This window comes from Gossypium hirsutum, chromosome A07 (genome assembly GCF_007990345.1).
Source record: "Gossypium hirsutum isolate 1008001.06 chromosome A07, Gossypium_hirsutum_v2.1, whole genome shotgun sequence".
NCBI lineage: Eukaryota > Viridiplantae > Streptophyta > Magnoliopsida > Malvales > Malvaceae > Gossypium > Gossypium hirsutum.
In genome coordinates, this window is record NC_053430.1 from 22,065,012 (window position 1) to 22,085,739 (window position 20,728).

General features: G+C 35.4%; 1 protein-coding gene and 1 long non-coding RNA gene across 2 annotated transcripts; both read left to right on the forward strand.

The window, feature by feature from the left end:
* Window positions 1–225: 225 nt before the first annotated feature.
* Window positions 226–9,619, forward strand: LOC107953134 (serine/threonine-protein kinase TOUSLED). Its single transcript, XM_016888365.2, has 16 exons — window positions 226–796; window positions 1,294–1,383; window positions 1,596–1,802; window positions 2,480–2,530; window positions 2,761–2,868; window positions 2,974–3,018; window positions 3,877–3,989; window positions 4,857–4,923; window positions 5,099–5,165; window positions 6,547–6,644; window positions 6,762–6,941; window positions 7,107–7,317; window positions 7,453–7,717; window positions 8,290–8,344; window positions 8,610–8,771; window positions 9,200–9,619. Exons 1-16 carry the CDS (start codon window positions 548–550, stop codon window positions 9,293–9,295), a joined length of 2,064 nt encoding a protein of 687 aa, XP_016743854.1. The 5' UTR covers window positions 226–547; the 3' UTR covers window positions 9,296–9,619.
* A 376-nt stretch (window positions 9,620–9,995) lies between these two features.
* On the forward strand, window positions 9,996–11,700 carry LOC107956508 (uncharacterized). Its single transcript, XR_001700136.2, has 3 exons — window positions 9,996–10,115; window positions 10,607–10,693; window positions 11,501–11,700. It is a non-coding gene; the product is annotated as an uncharacterized lncRNA (long non-coding RNA).
* The last annotated feature ends 9,028 nt before the right edge of the window (window positions 11,701–20,728 follow it).

Sequence of the window (20,728 nt, forward strand, 5' to 3'; positions counted from 1 at the left end):
TGAATTAATTTATTTTTTATGCTATAAAAAATTAAATAATACCAAATTAAAATAGAGTTAACATTTACAATATAAATAATATCATTTACTGTTTAATAAAATTAATATTTTTAAGGTTTTTATAATTACATAAATAAAATATTTTCATTAAAATTGAAACAATAATTGATAAAAATAATTTTCAAGACATACTAATTTATTCCCAAAAAACTTTAACTTCAAAATAACTAAATAATAGATTGTATACAAATTATTTCCTCACATTTTCAGCCAAATCTCGACCCTAACCCAAATGAAATCAAAGCATCAAGCCCCACCGTTGAAGAAAGCCTCGTCAAAATTCAAAACTTCAAAGACCAGAGACAAGAAAAATCTGTCAAAGCTTCCTTCTCCCCTCTCCCTTGATTCTTCCGTGTCTTTACTAAAAAATTAAAACCCCTGGAATTCTTCAAGAGGAAGAAGAATTGTCCACTTTTGTCCTTTTGTTTTTGGGTTCCTTCATGGTCTGACCAGTCGTTTTAGTTTCTCTGATCGGGTTTGGTCCCCAATGTCGGACGATATGTTGCTACATTTCTCTTCGAATTCGTCAAACCAATCAGACCATTCTTTGCCCACCAAGATTGCAAAGCTCGAAGCTCGCTTGGTAGGCAAGGCCTCTTCTGCATCTGCTGCTCAGCAACCGCAACAACAACAGCAACAGCAACAGCCGCCTTGGTCTTCGCTATCATCGGCTTCGAAATTTGTTTCCGCTGAGGACTTGCCTGAGGCTTCTAGTTCTAGTGATTCTGATGATGAGGTAACAAGCCCTTACGATGCTTTCAGCAATCACCATTGCTTCCTTTTGTTTTGCAAATGCGGAATGGTAAAAAATGACTGCAAGTTTTGGCTATTACTTCCCAGCAACACTTCATTTAGGTGGAACAATTGCGTTGCATTTTTTCATGTTGTTCTTTATTGATATGAGAAGTAGTGGTTCAGCATGGCATTTTGGCATTAGCTTACTTTCATTGCGAATTTTTATATGCTAAAGGATTGGTGGATAATTGAAATGGATAAATGTTCAAGCCATTATTCCATTCGCACTTGAAGCTGTTACCTGTGGCCAAAATTTTAAACCATTTGATCAAAAGAATAACCATAGCCCTAATATAGTTGTCCGGTTTCACTATCTATGCATATTATTTGAATAATAAGATCTCTATTCCACTGTCTCAAGTGTTGTAGATTTCATTGATGTCTTCCAAGCTTTAAAACTGGATTAATTAATTCTTTTTACATTTCTTGCGATGATAGAATGGAGGAGAGTTTTTAATACTGGCCAATACTCAAAAGCGGCAGAAGGTGCAAGGAGATGATAATTTGCTAGTTCTTAAACATGCTGAGGTAGGTATCTGGTTCATGATCTAATCTTTTTGGAGGTTAGGAAATAATTGCTTTGCTCTTGAGCTCCTTAAGGTAATTCAATGACTGTTTTGGTGAAGCAATTTGTTGGATAACTTCACCGTCTCTATGACTCTGAGCACTGTTAAGTTTTCCTTTTTTGCCTCTAGAAAAATGGGTTGCATAAATTTACCTTTGTATGATAAATGAATCAGGCAATTTCTGAAGGGAGGCAAAAGATTGTGGAAGCTGTGGATGTCAAAGCAAGTTCTGACGGGAATAGGAGAAAACAAGGCCGTGGAAGGGGCCATTCTGTTTCAAACAGAGGCCGTGGGTCTAGGGCTACTGATCAGACACGACAACAAACCTCTACGTCAATAGTAACGGCCTCAAATAGTCAACTTGATAACTCATATCATAAGGTGCTTTCGCCAAAGGATATTGAGTTTTTGTTGGCTTCTTAATTATAATTGAAATTCAGAAATGACAAAAATGCTCTTTTTGATTTCTCTAGTGGCCTTTTGTGCCCCCCCCCCCCAAAAAAAAAAAAGAAGAAAATAACGAAGAGTGCTATTGTACTTCCTTTTCTCAAGTGGCAGCAAAGATTGGGCTAAGCTTGGACCATTTAGATGTCAAAATTAAAGTTAAAAAATGTTAAAGATGAAATTTAGATCTCAAGGACATGACTCAAATTTTCTTCTGTTTCAGTATTTAAGATTATTTTCCACGGGCCCTTTATATTCTCATCGTATGCTGATTAAGGGAAAGGAAAGTAAAAAAAAAAGAGTTTCTTTTTAATAGGAGAAAATGTATATACCTTAAAATGGAGCTTAAACTTATGGGATGCTGGTGCCCAAGTGTCTGTCATCTGTCTTTCCACATTTAACTGGTTTATTCAGAATGAAAACCTTTCTTAAATTTTGAAACAATAACTGTTAGCTTGGAAAAATAAAGAAAAAATTTATTCAAGAAAAAATTTATTCTCCTCCTTTATGGCATGTAGGGTTATTTTGCAAAATTACGTAATTAGATACCCGACTAACTTTATAAGTTGAATAATATAAATAACAGGCCTTTTGATATTTATATCATCCTGCAGGATAATAGGCTTAAAGAGCAGTTCCAGACTTATGACCGCACTTCACTTGAGGTATGTGTTTTGGTAAAGTTTATCTTCAATTTAACAATTTGATTATCTTCTTCACTTTTTGGCAATACATTTTACTTCTTTTTAGTCCAGAAAATGTGGAGTAGAAAGAACTAAGGTTTGCTTTTGCAACTATTTTTTTTCCTTTCTAAAATATATTTTAGTGATTTTCCTTAGTGTGCAGCAGATTTTTAACTCACTTTCTAATCCTTTTGTTTGGTAACTTAACTTAGGAAGAGGTGGCATCTCTACATTCCAAAGTTGCAGCACTGGAGGAGGACCTTCAGAAATGTCGTCAAGAAGCTTCTGATTATCAAAATCATTGTCGGCTACTAGAAAAGGTTATCTAGTATTTCTTCTATATGAGGGTCCCCTCCCCTGATCTGCAGGGTATGGTTCTTTATGTATTTACTACTGACCTTTTAGTTCTTGTTGTGCTTTGGCAGGAATTGAAAGATATTAAAGATTATGACCAGAAAATGAAGCCAAAGGTGTTTATTATGCTTTATTGATTATTCTCAGTATGCTGCAAGTTCTAAGTTTTAACTTCATTCGATAAACAAATACATGGCCTTATGTACTGTCTGCATCTTAAATAAACATTCTTTTCTTGGTGTGTTTTTCCTTCCCTAGTGGGTGGATTAAAATGATTAAAATGTGAAATACCATATATTCTCTGTTCCTGTCATTAACTAAATCTGGGACGGGATCCAGAAACTATTTTCTTTATGCTCAGAAGCAAATGGATTTCTTATGTTCATCTGTTGTAAAAAAAATAAAATTTAAGATATCTTTGCTCGAATATTAGATTGTGCAAGGTTTTTACCTGTCTTCAATTTTTTGTCTTTGATTGGAATATTGCTGCTGCAAGTTCTTGAACAGCATTGTGAACTGAAGTTCTAGCAGCAGATGTCCTGGGTTAGAAACATCTTTGATGCGTGGAATTTATTTTTTAGGGCGATGTCGGAAAAAAGTAATCACTTTCCTACCTATGATTCTGATGGGAGCTTGCAGTATTGGAATCTGAGGCACCTGGATTCTTATTAGCTATAATTAGGGGCTTGCTCTTTACTTCACTCTGATATATGAAGTTTGCTTAATATTCCCGAACACCTATGCCTCTTCACAAGCCTGTTTCTGTAATACTCTTGTGAAGTACTAATTTATGCGCATAACTGAACTTCTAAAATGTTGTTTGTTTCACAAGACAGAAAATCAAACTATTAATATATTCTCTAATACCTAACATGTAAAAGGAAAATAACTAGAAAAGAGAAGTATTTGTTAAGTATGGTTGATATATATGGTATCAATTTTAATTCTGGGCCTCTTATCTGACTGTGATTCAGAGGCAAAAAATGATCGCTGATCTGTTGATAGCTGTTTCAAAAGCCGAGCGACGGGAAGCTAGGATGAAGGTGCGGCAGGATTCCTTGAGACTTGGGAATGTCGGTGTAATCAGGTATACAAAGAGCTTTTCAGATTTGGTTAATGTGCTTGGAACAGATTCAACATACTTGAAATGGTGCTCAGTCCAAGTGGGAGAAAGTGAATTGAAGAAAAAATTTATGAAGAATGTTGATCACACTACTTTAAGTATCTAAATGTGTTTCATAAAAGCCAAAGCATGACAATGGTTGTATGCCACAAAATCCTTGAGATTTGGCAATGTGGGTGTAATTGAGTTTTTAAAAGAATTATCTTTGATAATGTGCTTGCTAAGGACTCTTCATGCTTGGTATAGTTTTTGGTCAAAGCAAGAGAAAAGCAAAACGAAAAAAAATTGATGATATCTTTGATTGCATTATCAGATGCAAACGAATGGGAACCATGTCAAGTATGTTTGGTGTAGGAATGTAGATAGTGATGGACTCACAAAGTCGATACATGTTATTTAAGAATGTTACCATGCAACTTATTATGAATATCACATCCTATGGTGCTAAAATAATTCGTGGATGGTTTGATTCCTCACAGGGAGTTTTACTAGTATGAACAGGCTGCTGCACATTATAAATTGAAGGCAGTCTTTACTATTAATAATAACAGGCCACCATGTTGTCCACGATTCTAAGGGATTGCAAAGCATGCGATCCTGACATTATACTTAAAAGTGGGAGCAGGAATGTGCATTAATGAATTATACAAATGTAGCATCGTAATTGTTTAATTCCCTCTACACACTGCTGAAGTTATATGGTTTAAGTATCCAAGTGCTTAATATTTTTCTGTCTTGTTGTATCATGGGCCTCATTGTGAACTACGATGTTAGTATTACTACTCATTATCGCTTTATTTATGAGTTGCCCTTGTGTTCTTTTGCCTTTAGAGCTGGAACACTAATATCTGAGACGTGGGAGGATGGGCAAGCACTGAAAGATCTAAATGCTCATCTTGTATGTTCTTTTTCTCTCTCTCTCTCTCTCTATATGTATATATATGTAGATAATTAGCCTTGAAAGGAAAAGTTAATTGATATAATTATTTAGGCCTGAGGATTCTCTGTTTTTTAATATGCTGGCGTGATTCTTTTTTTTTTTTAATATTTTGATTTCATTTTCTTTTCTTTAGAGACAATTGTTGGAAGCTAAGGAGGCTGTTGAGTGGCAGAGGAAACAATTGAAGAAGCGACAATCTGGTAAGGCTTAATTTCTGCAATTACAGAGTTTAAGAATTCTTAGCGTCTGTATTAATTGAAGTGCTGATACTATACAGAAATAGATATAGGCATCAGTTGATATGTTCCAAATGTTATGGGATTATAGACAGGAAAATTTAAGGAGGTTAGTTGACGTGTTTTCCAGTCACAAAACCAACTACTAGGCTGAAGCTGGTTTTTTCGTTGCATGTTGGCAGCATCCTGTGCCTCTTTTTTAGGACCATAAAGGCCTCTTTGTTGCCGGAGGATCCATGACCTTAGGCCTTTGGCTTTCGAACTGGATTTCATTTTCTAACCAAGCAATTAATGTGGCATCAACTTGCCTTTTGGTCCTTGTTCTCGTTAAACTGTAATTTTTTGTGTGACCTGTCTTAAAAAAGTCAAGTAATTCTGCCATCAAGAGCTAAGGGAAGAAAAAAAAAGCAAAGAAAGAGAAAAATAAAAATGAGAAAATAAAATAATATAACATGACATATTCTTTTTAAATAAAGATAATATGAAAATTTGACATAAAATATATAAATGATAGGTTTAAAATACTTAATTATTAATATGCTTGATAAAACTGTATGGGTTCTAAAATAAAGAGCATAAAATCAACTGTTAATTTCATGATGGTAAACTATGAAATATAATTAATAAATAGAAATGTTTTTATTCGTTGCCCGTGAGGCGAGAAACAAGCCTCAAGCTAATAGGCTTAAAAATTTTGAGAGTCACTCATAAAATATGAAGTTAGTATTGACAATAGATATAGTTATAAATTGTCTTTAAAAATAAGTTTGAATTACGTGCACCTAAAATAGTTTCAATGTCTTGTATAAATGATTAAATAGCTATTATAAAAGATAAGGAAAGGAAAATATGTTAAAGTTGTGCTCTTTGCAGCAACCTGCTGTTTTACTAATTTCTCACGAGTCAGTGCCAAAGAAGGGGAATAAGCTTTTGGTGAGCTGTCATATTACAAAACAGATGCCATGCACTATAAAGACTCTTTACTGCATGTTAAGGCCGAAGGTTCAATATGTGTGAATGTGCTATTTCAAGATACCAAATTAAAGAAGCATGTGCTAACCTGTGGTCTAGTTTTAGCTATGCCTTGCACAGGTGCGCATAAAAGAGATTTTGACCACACATTTGACTCATTAAACAGCCATTGGCTACAACCGACTTGTACATGTACCTAACTTGGAAGTTTTACTTAGTTTATGTGCACCTGATATATTGCTGCATACACTCACAAATAAAAAGTCATTCATATGGAACATGAATGGGTGCACACACACATCCAACATGACTCAACAGACAAACAAATATGAAAGAGTTGATAACTGAAAGATCAACTTTCTCTTACTTTAAGACAAGGGTGATGCAACCGATGCGGAATCAGTTGTACAAGAAGAAGATATCCTCTTCCAGGATGAGATACACAAATCACGGCTAGCAAGTATTAAACGTGTAAGTTTAGCTTCGCACATAATTGTTTCTTATTCTATTTGATATTATTAAAGGGCACAGCGGTTTTGTTGATTTTTTCCCTTGCACATTTATTATTGAGTTACGAATGTTATATAGGAGGAGGAAATTATTCTCCGTGAAAGAGATCGCTATGAACTAGATAAGGGAAGGCTTATACGTGAAATGAAGCGCATTAGAGATGAGGATGGTTCCCGTTTTAACAATTTTCAAATACTAAATAATCGATATGCCCTTTTAAACCTTCTTGGCAAAGGAGGATTCAGTGAGGTTTATAAGGTCAGAACTTTAGCAAGCTTTTATCTTTTGGGATTCAAATGTTTTTCTAAGCATGTTTGGCCAAGGCCTATTTGCTATGTCAAAAGTCTAGAATTCCTTTGCCAGAGTTGGCAATTGTGAAAATATATCATTTTGCAGTGATTTGAAGTAAGAAATTTCCGGCAGGCTTATGACTTGGTAGAGCATAGATATGTTGCATGTAAGCTGCATGGTCTGAATGCTCAGTGGAGTGAGGATAAGAAGCAAAGTTACATACGGCATGCAATTCGAGAGTACAACATTCACAAGACATTGGTTCACCGTCACATAGTTCGGCTTTGGGACATTTTTGAGATTGACCATAATACTTTCTGCACTGTCTTGGAGTACTGCAGCGGTAAACTCTCCCAACCACTTGGTTTGTTTGGCAGTATTATATTTTTTATTCAGTAGAGAATGGTGGTTTATAAATCTGCCTTGCAATGGTTACCTTTAATTTCCTTTTGTATTTTGTTTCTTTTATTTGTTTCAGGCAAAGATCTCGATGCTGTTTTGAAGGCAACACTGGTATTACTTGAGAAAGAAGCTAGGATTATCATAGTTCAAATATTTCAAGGCCTTGTATACTTGAATAAAAGAGCACAGAAGATTATCCATTATGACCTGAAGCCTGGGAATGTTCTCTTTGACGAGTTAGGTGTAGCAAAAGTGACTGATTTTGGTCTTAGCAAAATAGTAGAGGATGATGTTGGATCCCAGGGTATGGAACTTACATCCCAGGGAGCTGGAACATACTGGTGAGTAATGCAGTTTGATGCTCTTCCTTGGAACCTTGAATTTGAAATGTCTAAGCCTTCTGCTTTCTCTCCTCATTTTTTCTGCAATTTCCTCATATCTTATAATAATTTTCTGGCCTTAAGAGGACTTGAGTAAAGAAAACTCTTAGGTTCTTTGTGCTGTATGTTATTGAATTTGATGATGTAGAAATGATTAGATGATTTTGAAATATTCTCAGAAACAAGAGGGCTGATGTCATGAGAACAAATTTTGTAAATTTATTTATGAGGGTAAATTATTGGAAAAAAAAATCTCCTTTTCTGTGGTTCTGATCCTTAGTGCTATTTGCATTTCATTTATGTTCAATGGCTGTCATAAAGGCTCTCTTTCCATAAAGGTGGAATCGTAGGAAGGCTTTTTTATCCATTTGCCCGCTTTTCTTTATTGCTTTTGAATTATTTGGTGAAATCTAACTTCCTATATTTGGACATGATCTCTTCTGCTTGATTTATGCTTGTTTTATATTGCACGGTCATCTTCTCTATTTCTTTTCACAAGTTACTGTGTGTTGATTTTTGTTTTCTAATTTCAGGTACTTGCCCCCAGAATGCTTTGAGCTCAGCAAGATACCTCTGATTTCATCGAAGGTCAGTGACTCTGCCTCCAATATTTTCCTTCTCTCTGTTTTTGTTGCCAAGTGAGGGTGAGGGCATGCATACGGAACATGATAAGTTGGCGGTTTCTTTTTGGATAATTAATAAGTCAATGGTTTCATTACCATATGGACTTTAATTTTTTGTGCCCTTACAAATCTTTATTCTAGTTTCCAAGTACGTGACCCTGTGCACCATGATTGCATATGATTTTGTACGAGTCTTCAGCTTCTTTTATGTTATATTCCTTTTCGGACAGGTGGATGTTTGGTCTGCTGGTGTTCTATTTTACCAAATGCTTTTTGGTAGGCGACCCTTTGGGCATGACCAAACTCAAGAACGAATATTGCGTGAGGACACAATTATCAATGCACGCAAGGTTGAATTCCCTTCAAGACCCTCTGTCTCCAATGAGGCAAAGGTTAGTTCTGCCCATCTTAGGTAGTTGCTGCTACATATTTTGTCTTGATCAATGAATCAACTTATGGACCTAAGAAACAAAAGCAGAATCACTTATTATTATTTTGAAATTACACATTATTATTTTCATATGGCAGTTCGACTTTGACTCGATGCTCATTTGTTTATTGTAGAAATACCGCCTCTTAATGTTGATTTAATAGCTGCAAAGTTTAGTTATTCTCATTTCCCGTCTTAAGAAGCACAGAAGTTTTATTGATGCATGCACAGTAAAGGCATTTGCTATCTGTTTATATCTATATGCTGCAGATTTTCTGGGTTCGGTATTGTACTTCTGCAGTTTCTAACTTTGGCCATCATGAAATGCCATCATATGGGGAGAACTTTTGGTTGATTAATGATGACATAATCTTATTTTCAAATGTGCAGGATTTGATTCGCCGATGTTTAACATATAACCAAGCTGAAAGGCCGGATGTTTTGACAATAGCACAGGATCCATATCTTACATATTCAAAGAAGTAAAAAATGTAGCACAGTCGCAGCTAACGGGCCCAAAAATAGCAGGGGGAGATAGAGAATGTGTGAATTTCTTTTGAAACATCCACAAGGAATTTTGTATAGGTTGTAAAGGTTACCCTGCTTGTTTTGAGCTGGCAAAATTAGTGTTTTTGTTTGTCCTTTTTGGTTTAAGTTCAATTCAATCTCTGTTTTATGTATGTTGTGCATATGACCATTTCATTTCTCTTGCTAAAAGAATGTGTAATAGATAACAGCATTTGCAAATCTTTCCTTCCTCTTGTAAGGTTTGGTTGGGAGACTTTTATACAAAAAAAAGGTTCAATTAAACTTGTCTCGGAGTCGAGTTGGGTCATGGCTTGATTTTTTCTCGTCTACACTTTTTTTTGTAACATCCAAAAATTAGATTAGTAGAATCGGGTTAGTAGTTGAGGGTTTGAGTTGGATACTGGAATTAGGATCGTAGCTAGTAATAATTAAATAAAATATTAAAATAATAAATGGAATTAAAAATTTAGGTGAGGAAATTAACATTAGGAGCTTGGTAATTAGTTAAATTAAAGTAGATTTTAAAAGCGAAACTGTATTTGAAAATAATTAAGGACATAAGCTTTAATTTTAAATAAAGACCTATTTGGAAAAGGAAAGGAACTAGGAGGGGCAAAAAGGGTAATAGCTCAAATTTTTAAAAGCCACTTGCCTATTTAAACACCCAACTTCCCCTTCCCTCTCATTTGATCCCTCCTTCAAAACTTTCCCCTTATCTAAATATGAGATTTTCTCTCGAAATCAACTCACCCAAAATCACAAAATTCTTCAAATTGAGGTAACATTTTGACTTATTATGATCAAATTAAGGTTGTTGTTTCTTTCATTTAAAATTTAATAGAATATGTTGAGATTTCTTAAGATGAGTTTTTAAACTGAATCTTCATTAAAAATGGTGAATCTTTAATTAATGAGTTAACCTGTTGTTTTTATTGATTTCTAACTTATTTTGAACTAATTAGAAGGTATTTCAACTCAATTTAATGGGTATTTTAAATATTCATGAGAGCTTGAATTTTTTAAAAAGTAAAATTCGATTAATTAGATGAAATTAATGGTTTAGATCTGTAATTATATGATAATTAGGATGTTGATAAACATATTTGAGGTTTAGAAACGAGGATTTGACAAGTAAATTCTTATTTTGGCAAAACTAGTTAGACTTTGGTATTGAAAAAAAGAGATTGTAGATAGGTGATTTTGCTTTGGTTTGAATTGGATTAAGGTAGTAATTAATGAGTGTGTAATGTGTTTAATTTGTATGCGAAGCACCGGATCAATCAGGAGCTTCTACGAGCAAGGCAAAGGGCAAAGAGAAGCTTACCTAGCCTTCAATGTTCGACCGAAAGTAATCTGGTGAGTGATCAAAATTGCTACTTCTAGGCACAATTCGATGCATTATTAAGGGGCTTAGGTTAGCCTAAACACCTATCCTAAATTTCTAGCGTAAGTATCTCTATTCTATCTATTATTGATATACAAATCATGCTTAAGTGATACAATATGCTATGTGAGTTGACTTGAAAATGCTATGTGCCTTATGAATAAATATGTTATGAACTTGCTGGTATGTATGCACATTATATGATATTTTTATACTATGGCTCTTTGAGCAATAAGCAAACACTTGTAAGTGCATTATCTGAGATTTCATTATATGATATGAACATGAGTTAAATGATATGTGAAAGTGTGCATAAAACTGTAAGTGTATGTGTTTAAAATGGATTTGCTGGCATTGTAATCTCTTGAAACCATTGGATATAGTTGGCATGCCATAGGGTTGTGAGTACTCACCATTATTTGTTTATTTTTGGATGATGAGGCCCCAAGATATGTTGGAGGGATAAAGGAATGTTGAGCATAGCTCCATTCACCAAGATATGTTTGGTGTATTTGGAGTGTGTTCACTATGAGACTCTTTGAGTCTTTGGTTGTGTTTGGGGATCTGTGTATTTGATGCTTTATGTTTTATACATGTTTCGTGGACGCTAAATGCCAATATACCAATAAAAGATGCTAGGGATGATGCTTGTGCTATGCCATGTAATAATGTGATAGTATGCTTACAATTAACCTTGATATTCTGGCTAGTTTTTGGCATCTTTGAACACTCGCTGAGCTTAGTTAAGCTCATAATCCTTTTATGAACATTTTTTGTAGAGAGGTAGCTTCTTAAGGATGGGAAGTGTGCAAGCAAGTGATCCATCTAAGGCATTCCATTCGAGTATGTGAATTGATTTTTCAACTAGCATAAAAATGGCAATGTCAGACTATTTTGTAACGGGTTTAAACTTTATATTTGTTGATGGTTGTAAAAGGACTTTAATGGACTGTTTAAGGAATTTATAACTAGTTTGTTATTATTTGGATTATTGAAAATGATGTTTGGAATGCATGCTATGTGATGTTTATGCTTATGTGGTTAAAATGCATGAGAATGGTTGAATATTTGATATGAAGGTTAGAATGGTGTACTGTAGGATTAGAAAAGTTTAAAAAGATCAATTGGTATGTAATAAACCATTATTGCTCTTGGAATGCATGAAATACAGAATTTGGTATGCTAAGTAATTTATTTTTAACGTAAAGATTTTATGCTAGCATAGCTATTTATCTAGGTTGATAAGTTATGTTTCTAAATGATATAATGTAATTAAGCATGTTTTGTACAATCTATGTATGCTATAAGATAGGTTAGATCTAACACCCCTAACCCATATCCGTCGCCGGAATAGGGTTACGGAGTATTCTCGAAAATACACATCATTCATATACATTTATGCAATCATAATCAAAATCCATTCATCTCAATCACATTGTCCCTTATAAGGTTTTACGAGACCTTAAAACATGCTTAGAAGTGGTTCGGGACTAAACCGATAACATTTGCAAACTTTGGGAAACTTAGAAAATTTTCTTTGATTTAAGGGTCACACACTTGTGCGAACAGGCCGTGTGAGATCAGACACGCCCATGTCACAGGCCGTGTGAAAATAGGGCATACATACTGACTTGCACCACAAGACCGAGGACACGTACGTGTGTAATGGCCGTGGGAAAACTAAAGGGGTTACTGACTTGGGTTACACGGCCAGTAGACACGCCCGTGTGTCTAGGCCGTGTCAAAACTGTAGGGTATACTGCCTTAATTAGAAAGGGCACCCCAGGGGACACACGATTGTGTAACATGACCGTGTGTCGCACATGGCTGAGACACACGCCTGTGTCTCTGCTTGTGTGGACAAAAATAGGCCATTTGCAAAGCCAATTTGCCACCCTTATCTCATGCACACGTAGCCATCAAAATGGTATCATTTCAATACATATATAGGCAACCAAAACATGCCAATTCACACACATATCATGCCATCTATCATCAACCATTTCAACTACTCAATTCCATAATAAAAAGCATACCAATTTAATATACCAAAATCATCAAAAACTTAAATTATAACTATCCAAAAGAACAACCATATAACCATTTCAAACAAGCCAACACATAAAGCATTATATACATCACATATAACATTTATCAAACACATAATTGAAGCCAACTTAAATGGCCATACACACCAACGTTTACAAGCTAAATCTCATGGCTAAAATCATAAATCAAACATACTAAGATGAAACTAGCCTATACATGCCATATACCATATATACAAAGCTTTAAAAGTACCAACAAAATGATCGATAATGTGATGACGCTTCTCGACGATCCCCGAGTCCAAGTTAGCTTTGATTCTCTATAAAACATAAACAAATAACACACAATAAGCTTCATAGCTTAGTAAGTTTGTACTAAATATACTTAACAGTTCATAATATACAAATCATCAATTCGTACTAATTAATATCTACATCATGGTGACCAACAGACTTTCCTCATACTCACTCAAATGTTTATGAACAAGTTCATAACTTCTTCTATTTGAACTTCATGCTTTATATGTACATACATGTACAAATTCATATCAAACTCATACCTATTCGTGATAATTTCGAATACTCGATATCTCATACACTAAGTGCCAAAGCATAGCTGAAGCTATTATAATCTCGCACACTAAATGCCTTTCATAGCCGAAGCTATCTCAGTCTCGCACACTAAGTGCCATATATAGCCGAAGCTATTCCGATTCACGCACTAAGTTCCATATATAGCCGAAGCTATTCCGATTCAGACACTAAGTGCTTTATATAGCCGAAGTTATATCGATATGCACACTAAATGCCAAACATAATCGATTCATCGTCGTACACAATCATTGTCTCATATATATAATTTATGCAATATTAAAGTATTAAAAACATAATTGTAACAATGTTTATCATGTACGAACTTACCTTGGACATAAAAACGACGAAACTAGTCGATTAATCGAGTACTTTGTTCTTGCCTCGATCTAAGTCCGGGTTCCTCTTTTCTTGATCTATATTATAACAAATTCAACTCATTTAATCACATAATCTTTCAATTTCATCTATAAACACATATTTAAGCCAATTTACACTTTGGCCCTAAACTTTCACATTTTTTACAATTTATGTCACACGCTAAACCCAGCCTAGACGTTATTGCCGAATCTAGCGATGTCACATGATAGTGCTTTAGAAATCACATTGACGTTAAGACCATATCTACGTAGGTACCTCTTTTCATTATCTTATGCTATCTTTTAAAACGTGTCATTTTTTTCAATCATTAACCATTTTCAAAACGTTAAACTTTGCAGAAGTTTTTAAAATCATTTCGTATACGTGGTGGTTTCGTAAAACATTCGATTCTTTTGAAATCCCGAGTTTTCCTACTAGTAGCAGTAAAAACCGTAAAAACATTGCAAAATCCCAAATGAAGCAAAAATCCGTAAAGGCCTTAATTACATCAAATTTTCCCCAAATATAAATTAAATCATAAGTAAATAGAAAATAGTCCAAGCGGAAAACCGTGTGGCCACCGCTGAGTCCTCCGCTGCTCTGATCTGTCTACACTGGGGATTACCTGAACATATAAAACAGAAAAGGGTGAGTTTTCGCAAATTCAGTGTGTAATCCCCAAAGATAAAACATACATTCAAACATACATCAGAATACAGTCTGGGGCCGGAGCCCATTATAGAACCAATCTGGGCCTTAGCCCATTCAGATACAGATGCAGAACAGATCATCAAAGTCCTACCCACGAGCCTCTACACACCATCTCCATCCAACCCTACACACTATGTGGGGATAAAATCAACCTACCCATCCTTACACACCAAGTTGTACCAAAGTACGACACATAATCAGTTAATCGCAGCTGAGCTGCCAGATATCAAGCTTAAAAGCCTTTCAGAATACTTCCTCCAATATAACATCAACCCAACCCCGATGCAATGCAACATGCATAAATGGCATGCTAAAATACAGTCTATCAGATTACTCAAATAGGTTAGATTTACATGCTAAGTATTACATGCTTAAATCTTACATCATATAATCAGATAATGAAATCAGGGGTCTAAGTAATGCTTACCAACCCTATGACAGGTCACAGTCGACTTGGGCGACCTGTGCAACCTTACAGAGTTTTCCAGAAAAATGGGCTCACACGCCCATGTAGTCTGCCCGTGTGGCCCACATGGCCAAAATTAGCCTTGGCCTTGTGGATCACACGGCCTGACCCAAAAATCCCACACGCCCGTGTGGCCCACATGACCTATTTGGTTGAGCCTGTGTCTCGCACACGGCCTCATCGGCCATCACACGGCCGTGTCAAGCACCTATGTCTTGTGCGTACGGCCTGGCTCGTCGATCACACGCTTGTATACTACTACACGACCTACCACACGGGCGACCACACGCCCGTGTGGCATCGACAGAATCATTTTTTAACTTTCGCTGATTCTTGTTTTCTGTGTTTTCAGGTACACACCTGGTTCGTATCTGCTGTTTACACAATCCCGAGTTCACCAAAACCTATAATTAAACAACGTTTTCCTCATTTTATCTCTTAAACAATCGAATCAAATCAAACCTAAAATGGAATGCTCATTCAATGAGCGACCAAACTTACCCTAGAGTAAGAAGCAACGTTTCTGTAACACGAGAACCCAATTAAGGCTTTTGAGCAGTACCTAAACGTGAGTGAAACGATTCCTCCGTTAATCGCTTAATAAAAAATAACACTAGAACTCAAGAAGAACCACTTACCGGCTCAAGGGAAACAATTGCTGCACGATAGAAAAACGATTGGACGAGGAACCAAAGAGTAGAAAGAAGATGAATTTTGGCACACAAGAAAGAGAGAAAAATCTCAAGGAAAGTCGGTAAAAAAGAGAGGAAAAGATAAGATGATTAGCTGAAAATTGCCAAAAAGCGCAGGATAATCAGAAATTCTGTAACCACCTCCCCAATCCCTTATTTTCCTATTAAAAACCGTCCACTACTCTCCCCACACAACTCAAATACTCAGCATTTGACTATACTTCAAACTCGTACATGGCAAGAATAATAAAAATAAAACTTCTGTCTAGACTCGAACACAAGACCTTTAGCAACCAACACTCCACTTAACCACTAGATCAGCAGGCCCATTCTGACACATTTAACCAACTTTTACTTAAGAGCCTACTGCACCTATTAAAGCTTTATTCAAAAAAATACCAAAAATTTACCCAAAGCTAAGGCTTGAACTTGGGACCTCTCACACACACCCAGAACATTTAACCACTGAAGCAGATACACAGTTGTGTATTATTTATAGAAACAATTTATCAAATTTTTGGGGCGATACAATTTAGTTCTTATTTCATAAATACACCAAATTCACAAAATTCAATAAGACTTATGCTTAGCCAAATTCTCTATAGCTTCATAACAGCCCATATTTTCATTTATTTCACACTTTTAACCAAAACGTTTCCCATTTTCTTAATTTAATCCCTAATTGACATTTTCATCAAAAATTACTTTACAAAACTTAGATATCTATCACTAAGCTTTCATAATTCATCATCAAACATCCAAAAACACATGAATTCATCAATGGTAACTTTCAAAATCATCAACACTTTCAAAAATTGAGATATGGGCTAGCTAGAACACGAAGCAACAATTATAAAAACGTAGAAATCATCAAAAATTGAGCTTAAAACATACCTCAATTAAGCCACACAAATGTTGAACCCTAGATGAGCTTCCATATTTTATTTTCTTTTGATTTTCGGTGGAAGAGGATGATAATTTAGGCTTTAAAATTGTTTTTCTTTTATTTATTGTAACTTAATACATATGTTACCATTTTACCCTTGGTTATTAAAACATTTAATCATCAAATATAAGGCTATTAATGTCTATATCCACTATCAATGGTCTAATTATAACATAAGGACCTTTCATTTAATAAGCCATAACAATTAAGCACTTTTAACTTATAGCATGCTACTTTTGTATTTTACGCGATGAAGTCCTTTTCTCAAATTAAGCTATTAAACGATAAAATTAGCTCACGAAATTCTTACACATATATGTTCTCATGCTATAAACACCAAAAATAATATTAAAATAATTTTACAACCTCGATTTGTGGTCTCAAAACCACTATTCTGATTTAGCTAAAACCGGACTATTACAACTCTCCCCCCTAAAGGATTTTCGTCCCCGAAAATCTTACTAGTGAATAGATTTGGATATTGTTTCTCATAGCATCGTCGGGTTCCCATTTAGCTTCTTTAACCCTGTATCGATGCCACAATACTTTCACTAATGCAATTTTCTTATTTTTCAGCTCTTTGATCTCACGAGCTAGAATTCGGATCAGTTCTCCACTATACGACAAATCCGACTGAATTTCAACTTCTGTCGGAGAAATGATATGCGATGGATCGGATCGGTATTGTTGGAGCATCGATACATGAAATACATTATGAATCTTTTCTAACTCAGAAGGCAGTGCTAGCTGATAAGCAACCGATCCAACTTGCTCGATAATCTCATATGGCCCGATGAGTCTCGGACTCAATTTGCCTTTACGACCAAATTAAAGTATTTTCTTCCACGGAGATACTTTCAAAAACACTCTATCCCCGATCTGAAACTCAATATCTTTTCGTTTAAGGTCTGCATAAGATTTCTATAGATTTGACGCTGCTTTCAGACTATTACGAATTGCTTTCACTTTTTCTTCAGCCTCTCAAATCAAATCAATCTCGTGAATCTTATTCTCACTTATCTTAGTCCAATACAATGGTGTTCTACACTTACGTCTATATAGAGCTTCGTACAGTGCTATTTTAATACTCGATTTAAAATTGTTGTTATACGCAAATTCAATCAACAGCAAATACTTTTCCCACGTACTTTCAAACTCAAGAATGAAACACCTCAACATATCCTCGAGTATCTGAATAACTCGCTCGGATTGACCATTCATTTGCAGGTGAAAAGAGGTGCTGAAATGTAGCTTTGTACCTAATGCCTCTTGCAGTTTCTTTCAAAACCTCGATGTGAACCTCGGACCTCTATCCAAAGCAATAGAAATAGGTATTCCGTGTAATCTCACAATCTCGGAGATATACAACTCAGCTAACTTTTCAAGTGAATAGTATGTTCGCACCGAAATGAAATGAGCCAATTTTATTAATTTGCCAACTATAACCTAGATCGCGTCTTTTTTTCTCGAAGATAGGGGCAATCTTGATACAAAATCCATAGTCACTCTATCCCATTTCCACTCGGGAATCATAATCGACTGTAATAAACTAGATGGTACCTGATGCTCAACTTTAACTTGATGGAAAATCAAACATTTATAAACAAACTCTAAAGTATCTCGTTTCATGCCATGCCACTAATAATGTTGTTTCAAGTCATTATACATTTTCATGCTTCCTGGATGAACAGATAAACGACTACTATGTGCTTTATTCAAAATCATCTGAATTAACTCTGAATTTTTTGGAACACATATTCGGCCTCTGAATCTTAAACAATCATCGGAATCAACTTGAAATTTTGAATCAGGGTTAGAAACACATTGAACTCGTTTTGCTAACATTTCATTATTAACTTTCTGAAATTCACAAATTTGTTGTAAAAACAATGGTCTCGCTTTCAACTCAGCTACAATCGAGCCATCATCAGATAAAGCCAACTGAGTATTCATTGCACGTAGAGCAAACAAAGATTTTCGGCTTAATGCATCAGCAACAACATTTGCTTTCCCCGGATGGTAGTCAATTACTAGCTCATAATCTTTTAGTAATTCTAACCATATCTGTTATCTCAAGTTTAAATCTTTTTGAGTCATTAGATATTTCAAACTCTTATGATCTGAATAAACGTGGCATTTTTGACCGAACAGATAATGACACCAAATCTTCAATGCAAACATAATGGCTACTAGCTCTAAATCGTACGTTGGGTAATTCTTTTCATGCGGCTTCAACTGTCTCGAGGCATAAGCTATGACTTTGCCTTCTTGCATCAAAACACAGCCCAGGCCATTCAACAATGCATCACTATAAATCATAAATTCTTTACCCAATTCTGGTTGCATTAACACTAGAGCTTCAGTTAAAAGAGCTTTCAGTTGATCAAAACTTTTTTGACATTTCTCAGACCATTCAAACTTTACATCTTTCTGAAGCAATCTCGTCAATAGAGTCGTAATCATCGAAAAGCCTTTTACAAACCGTCTATAATATCCCACTAGTCCCAGAAAACTGCGGACCTTAGAAACATTTCTTGAAGGCTTCCAATCTATTATTGCAGAAATCTTGCTCGAATCAACCAAATACCCGATGCTGAAACAATATGCCCTAGAAAACCAACCTCTCGCAACCAAAATTTACATTTACTAAACTTTACATATAACTGCTTATCAGGCAGAGTCTGCAATATAATTCTCAGATGCTCGGCATGCTCAATTTCATCTCGTGAATATATCAAAATATCATCTATGAATACAACAAAAAATCGATCTAGGTACAGTCTGAAAATCCAGTTCATTAAATCCATAAAGATAGCAGGTGCATTCGTTAGTCTAAAAGGCATAACCAAAAATTCATAGTGACCATGCCTCATTCTAAATGCAGTATTTGGCACATCAGAGTCTCTAACTTGCAACTGGTAATAGTCCGATCTCAAATCTATCTTTGAAAATATTGTAGCCCATTTCAATTCGTCATACAAATCATCAATTCGCTGTAGAGGGTATTTGTTTTCTATCGTCACTTTATTCAACTGTCAGTAATCTATACACATTCTCATCATGCCAACTTTCTTTTTCACAAACAGCACGGGAGCACCCCGCGGGAAACTCAGTCTTGCAAATCCTCTATCAGTTAATTCTTGCAACTAAGCTTTTAATTCTTTTAACTCTGTTGGTGCCATTCTGTACGAAGCTATCGATATCGGCGTTGTTCCCGACATTAACTCAATGCCAAACTCAACCTTTCTTATCGGTGGTAAACCCGGTAACTCTTCGGGAGACATATCCGGATATTCACACACAAGTGACACTAATTCAATATTCTTTTCAGTCACTTTCGTATCAAGCACATAAGCAAAATAAGCTTCACAACCCTTTCTCACATATTTCTGAGACAATATCGATGAAATTACTACTGGCAAGCCATTCAGATCATCTGACTCAATTTGGATAATCTCATTATTTTGACATCTCAAATCTATCTGCTTTTGTTTGTAATTCACAGCAGCATCATGCAATGTTAGCCAATCCATACCCAAAATTATATCAAATTCGTCAAATGGCAACAACATCAGATCAGCTGGAAAATAATTATCCCAAATCATCGATGGACAGTTCTTGCACACTTTATCAACCAACACACATTTTCCTAAGGGGTTCGATACTCTAGTTACAAATTCAGTAGACTTTAGAGGCAAAGTCTTACTGGATACTAAATTCATACATATATATGAGTGAGTAGATCCTGGATCTATCAATGCAATCACATTAGTATCATAGATAGTGAAAGTACCAGTGACGTCCGGAGATGACGCTTCTTCACGAGCGCGAATAGCGTAGGCTCTAGCTGGTGCTTTGGCCTCAAATCTCACTATAGAATCTCTCGTTGTATCACGGTTACCGCTTGTATTTACCGTATTTCTTGGCAGCCTCCCTCAAGTAGCTGTGTTGTTCAATTTTACATTCTGTGATTTATCTTTTTCAATTAGCTTAGGAAAATCTCTAATAAAATTATCTCGTGAACCACAACTGTAACAAGTTCTATTATATTTTTCACCTAGCAATCTCCAAAATGTCGTCTACCATATTGTTGACACTCGGGTTTAACATCTTTTACGTTACCAACACTCGATACTTATGTGGCTTGAGCTTTAGGGTCAGTGTATGGCTTTCTGCGATCTCTATTCTGATAT

Excerpts from the sequence above, each read along its gene's own strand:
- LOC107953134 (XM_016888365.2), top strand. The coding sequence starts at position 548 with ATGTCGGACGATATGTTGCTACATTTCTCTTCGAATTCGTCAAACCAA. Across the intron at positions 4,924-5,098 it reads AAGATCTAAATGCTCATCTT|AGACAATTGTTGGAAGCTAA; the intron begins GTATGTTCTTTT and ends TCTTTTCTTTAG. Across the intron at positions 8,345-8,609 it reads TACCTCTGATTTCATCGAAG|GTGGATGTTTGGTCTGCTGG; the intron begins GTCAGTGACTCT and ends CTTTTCGGACAG.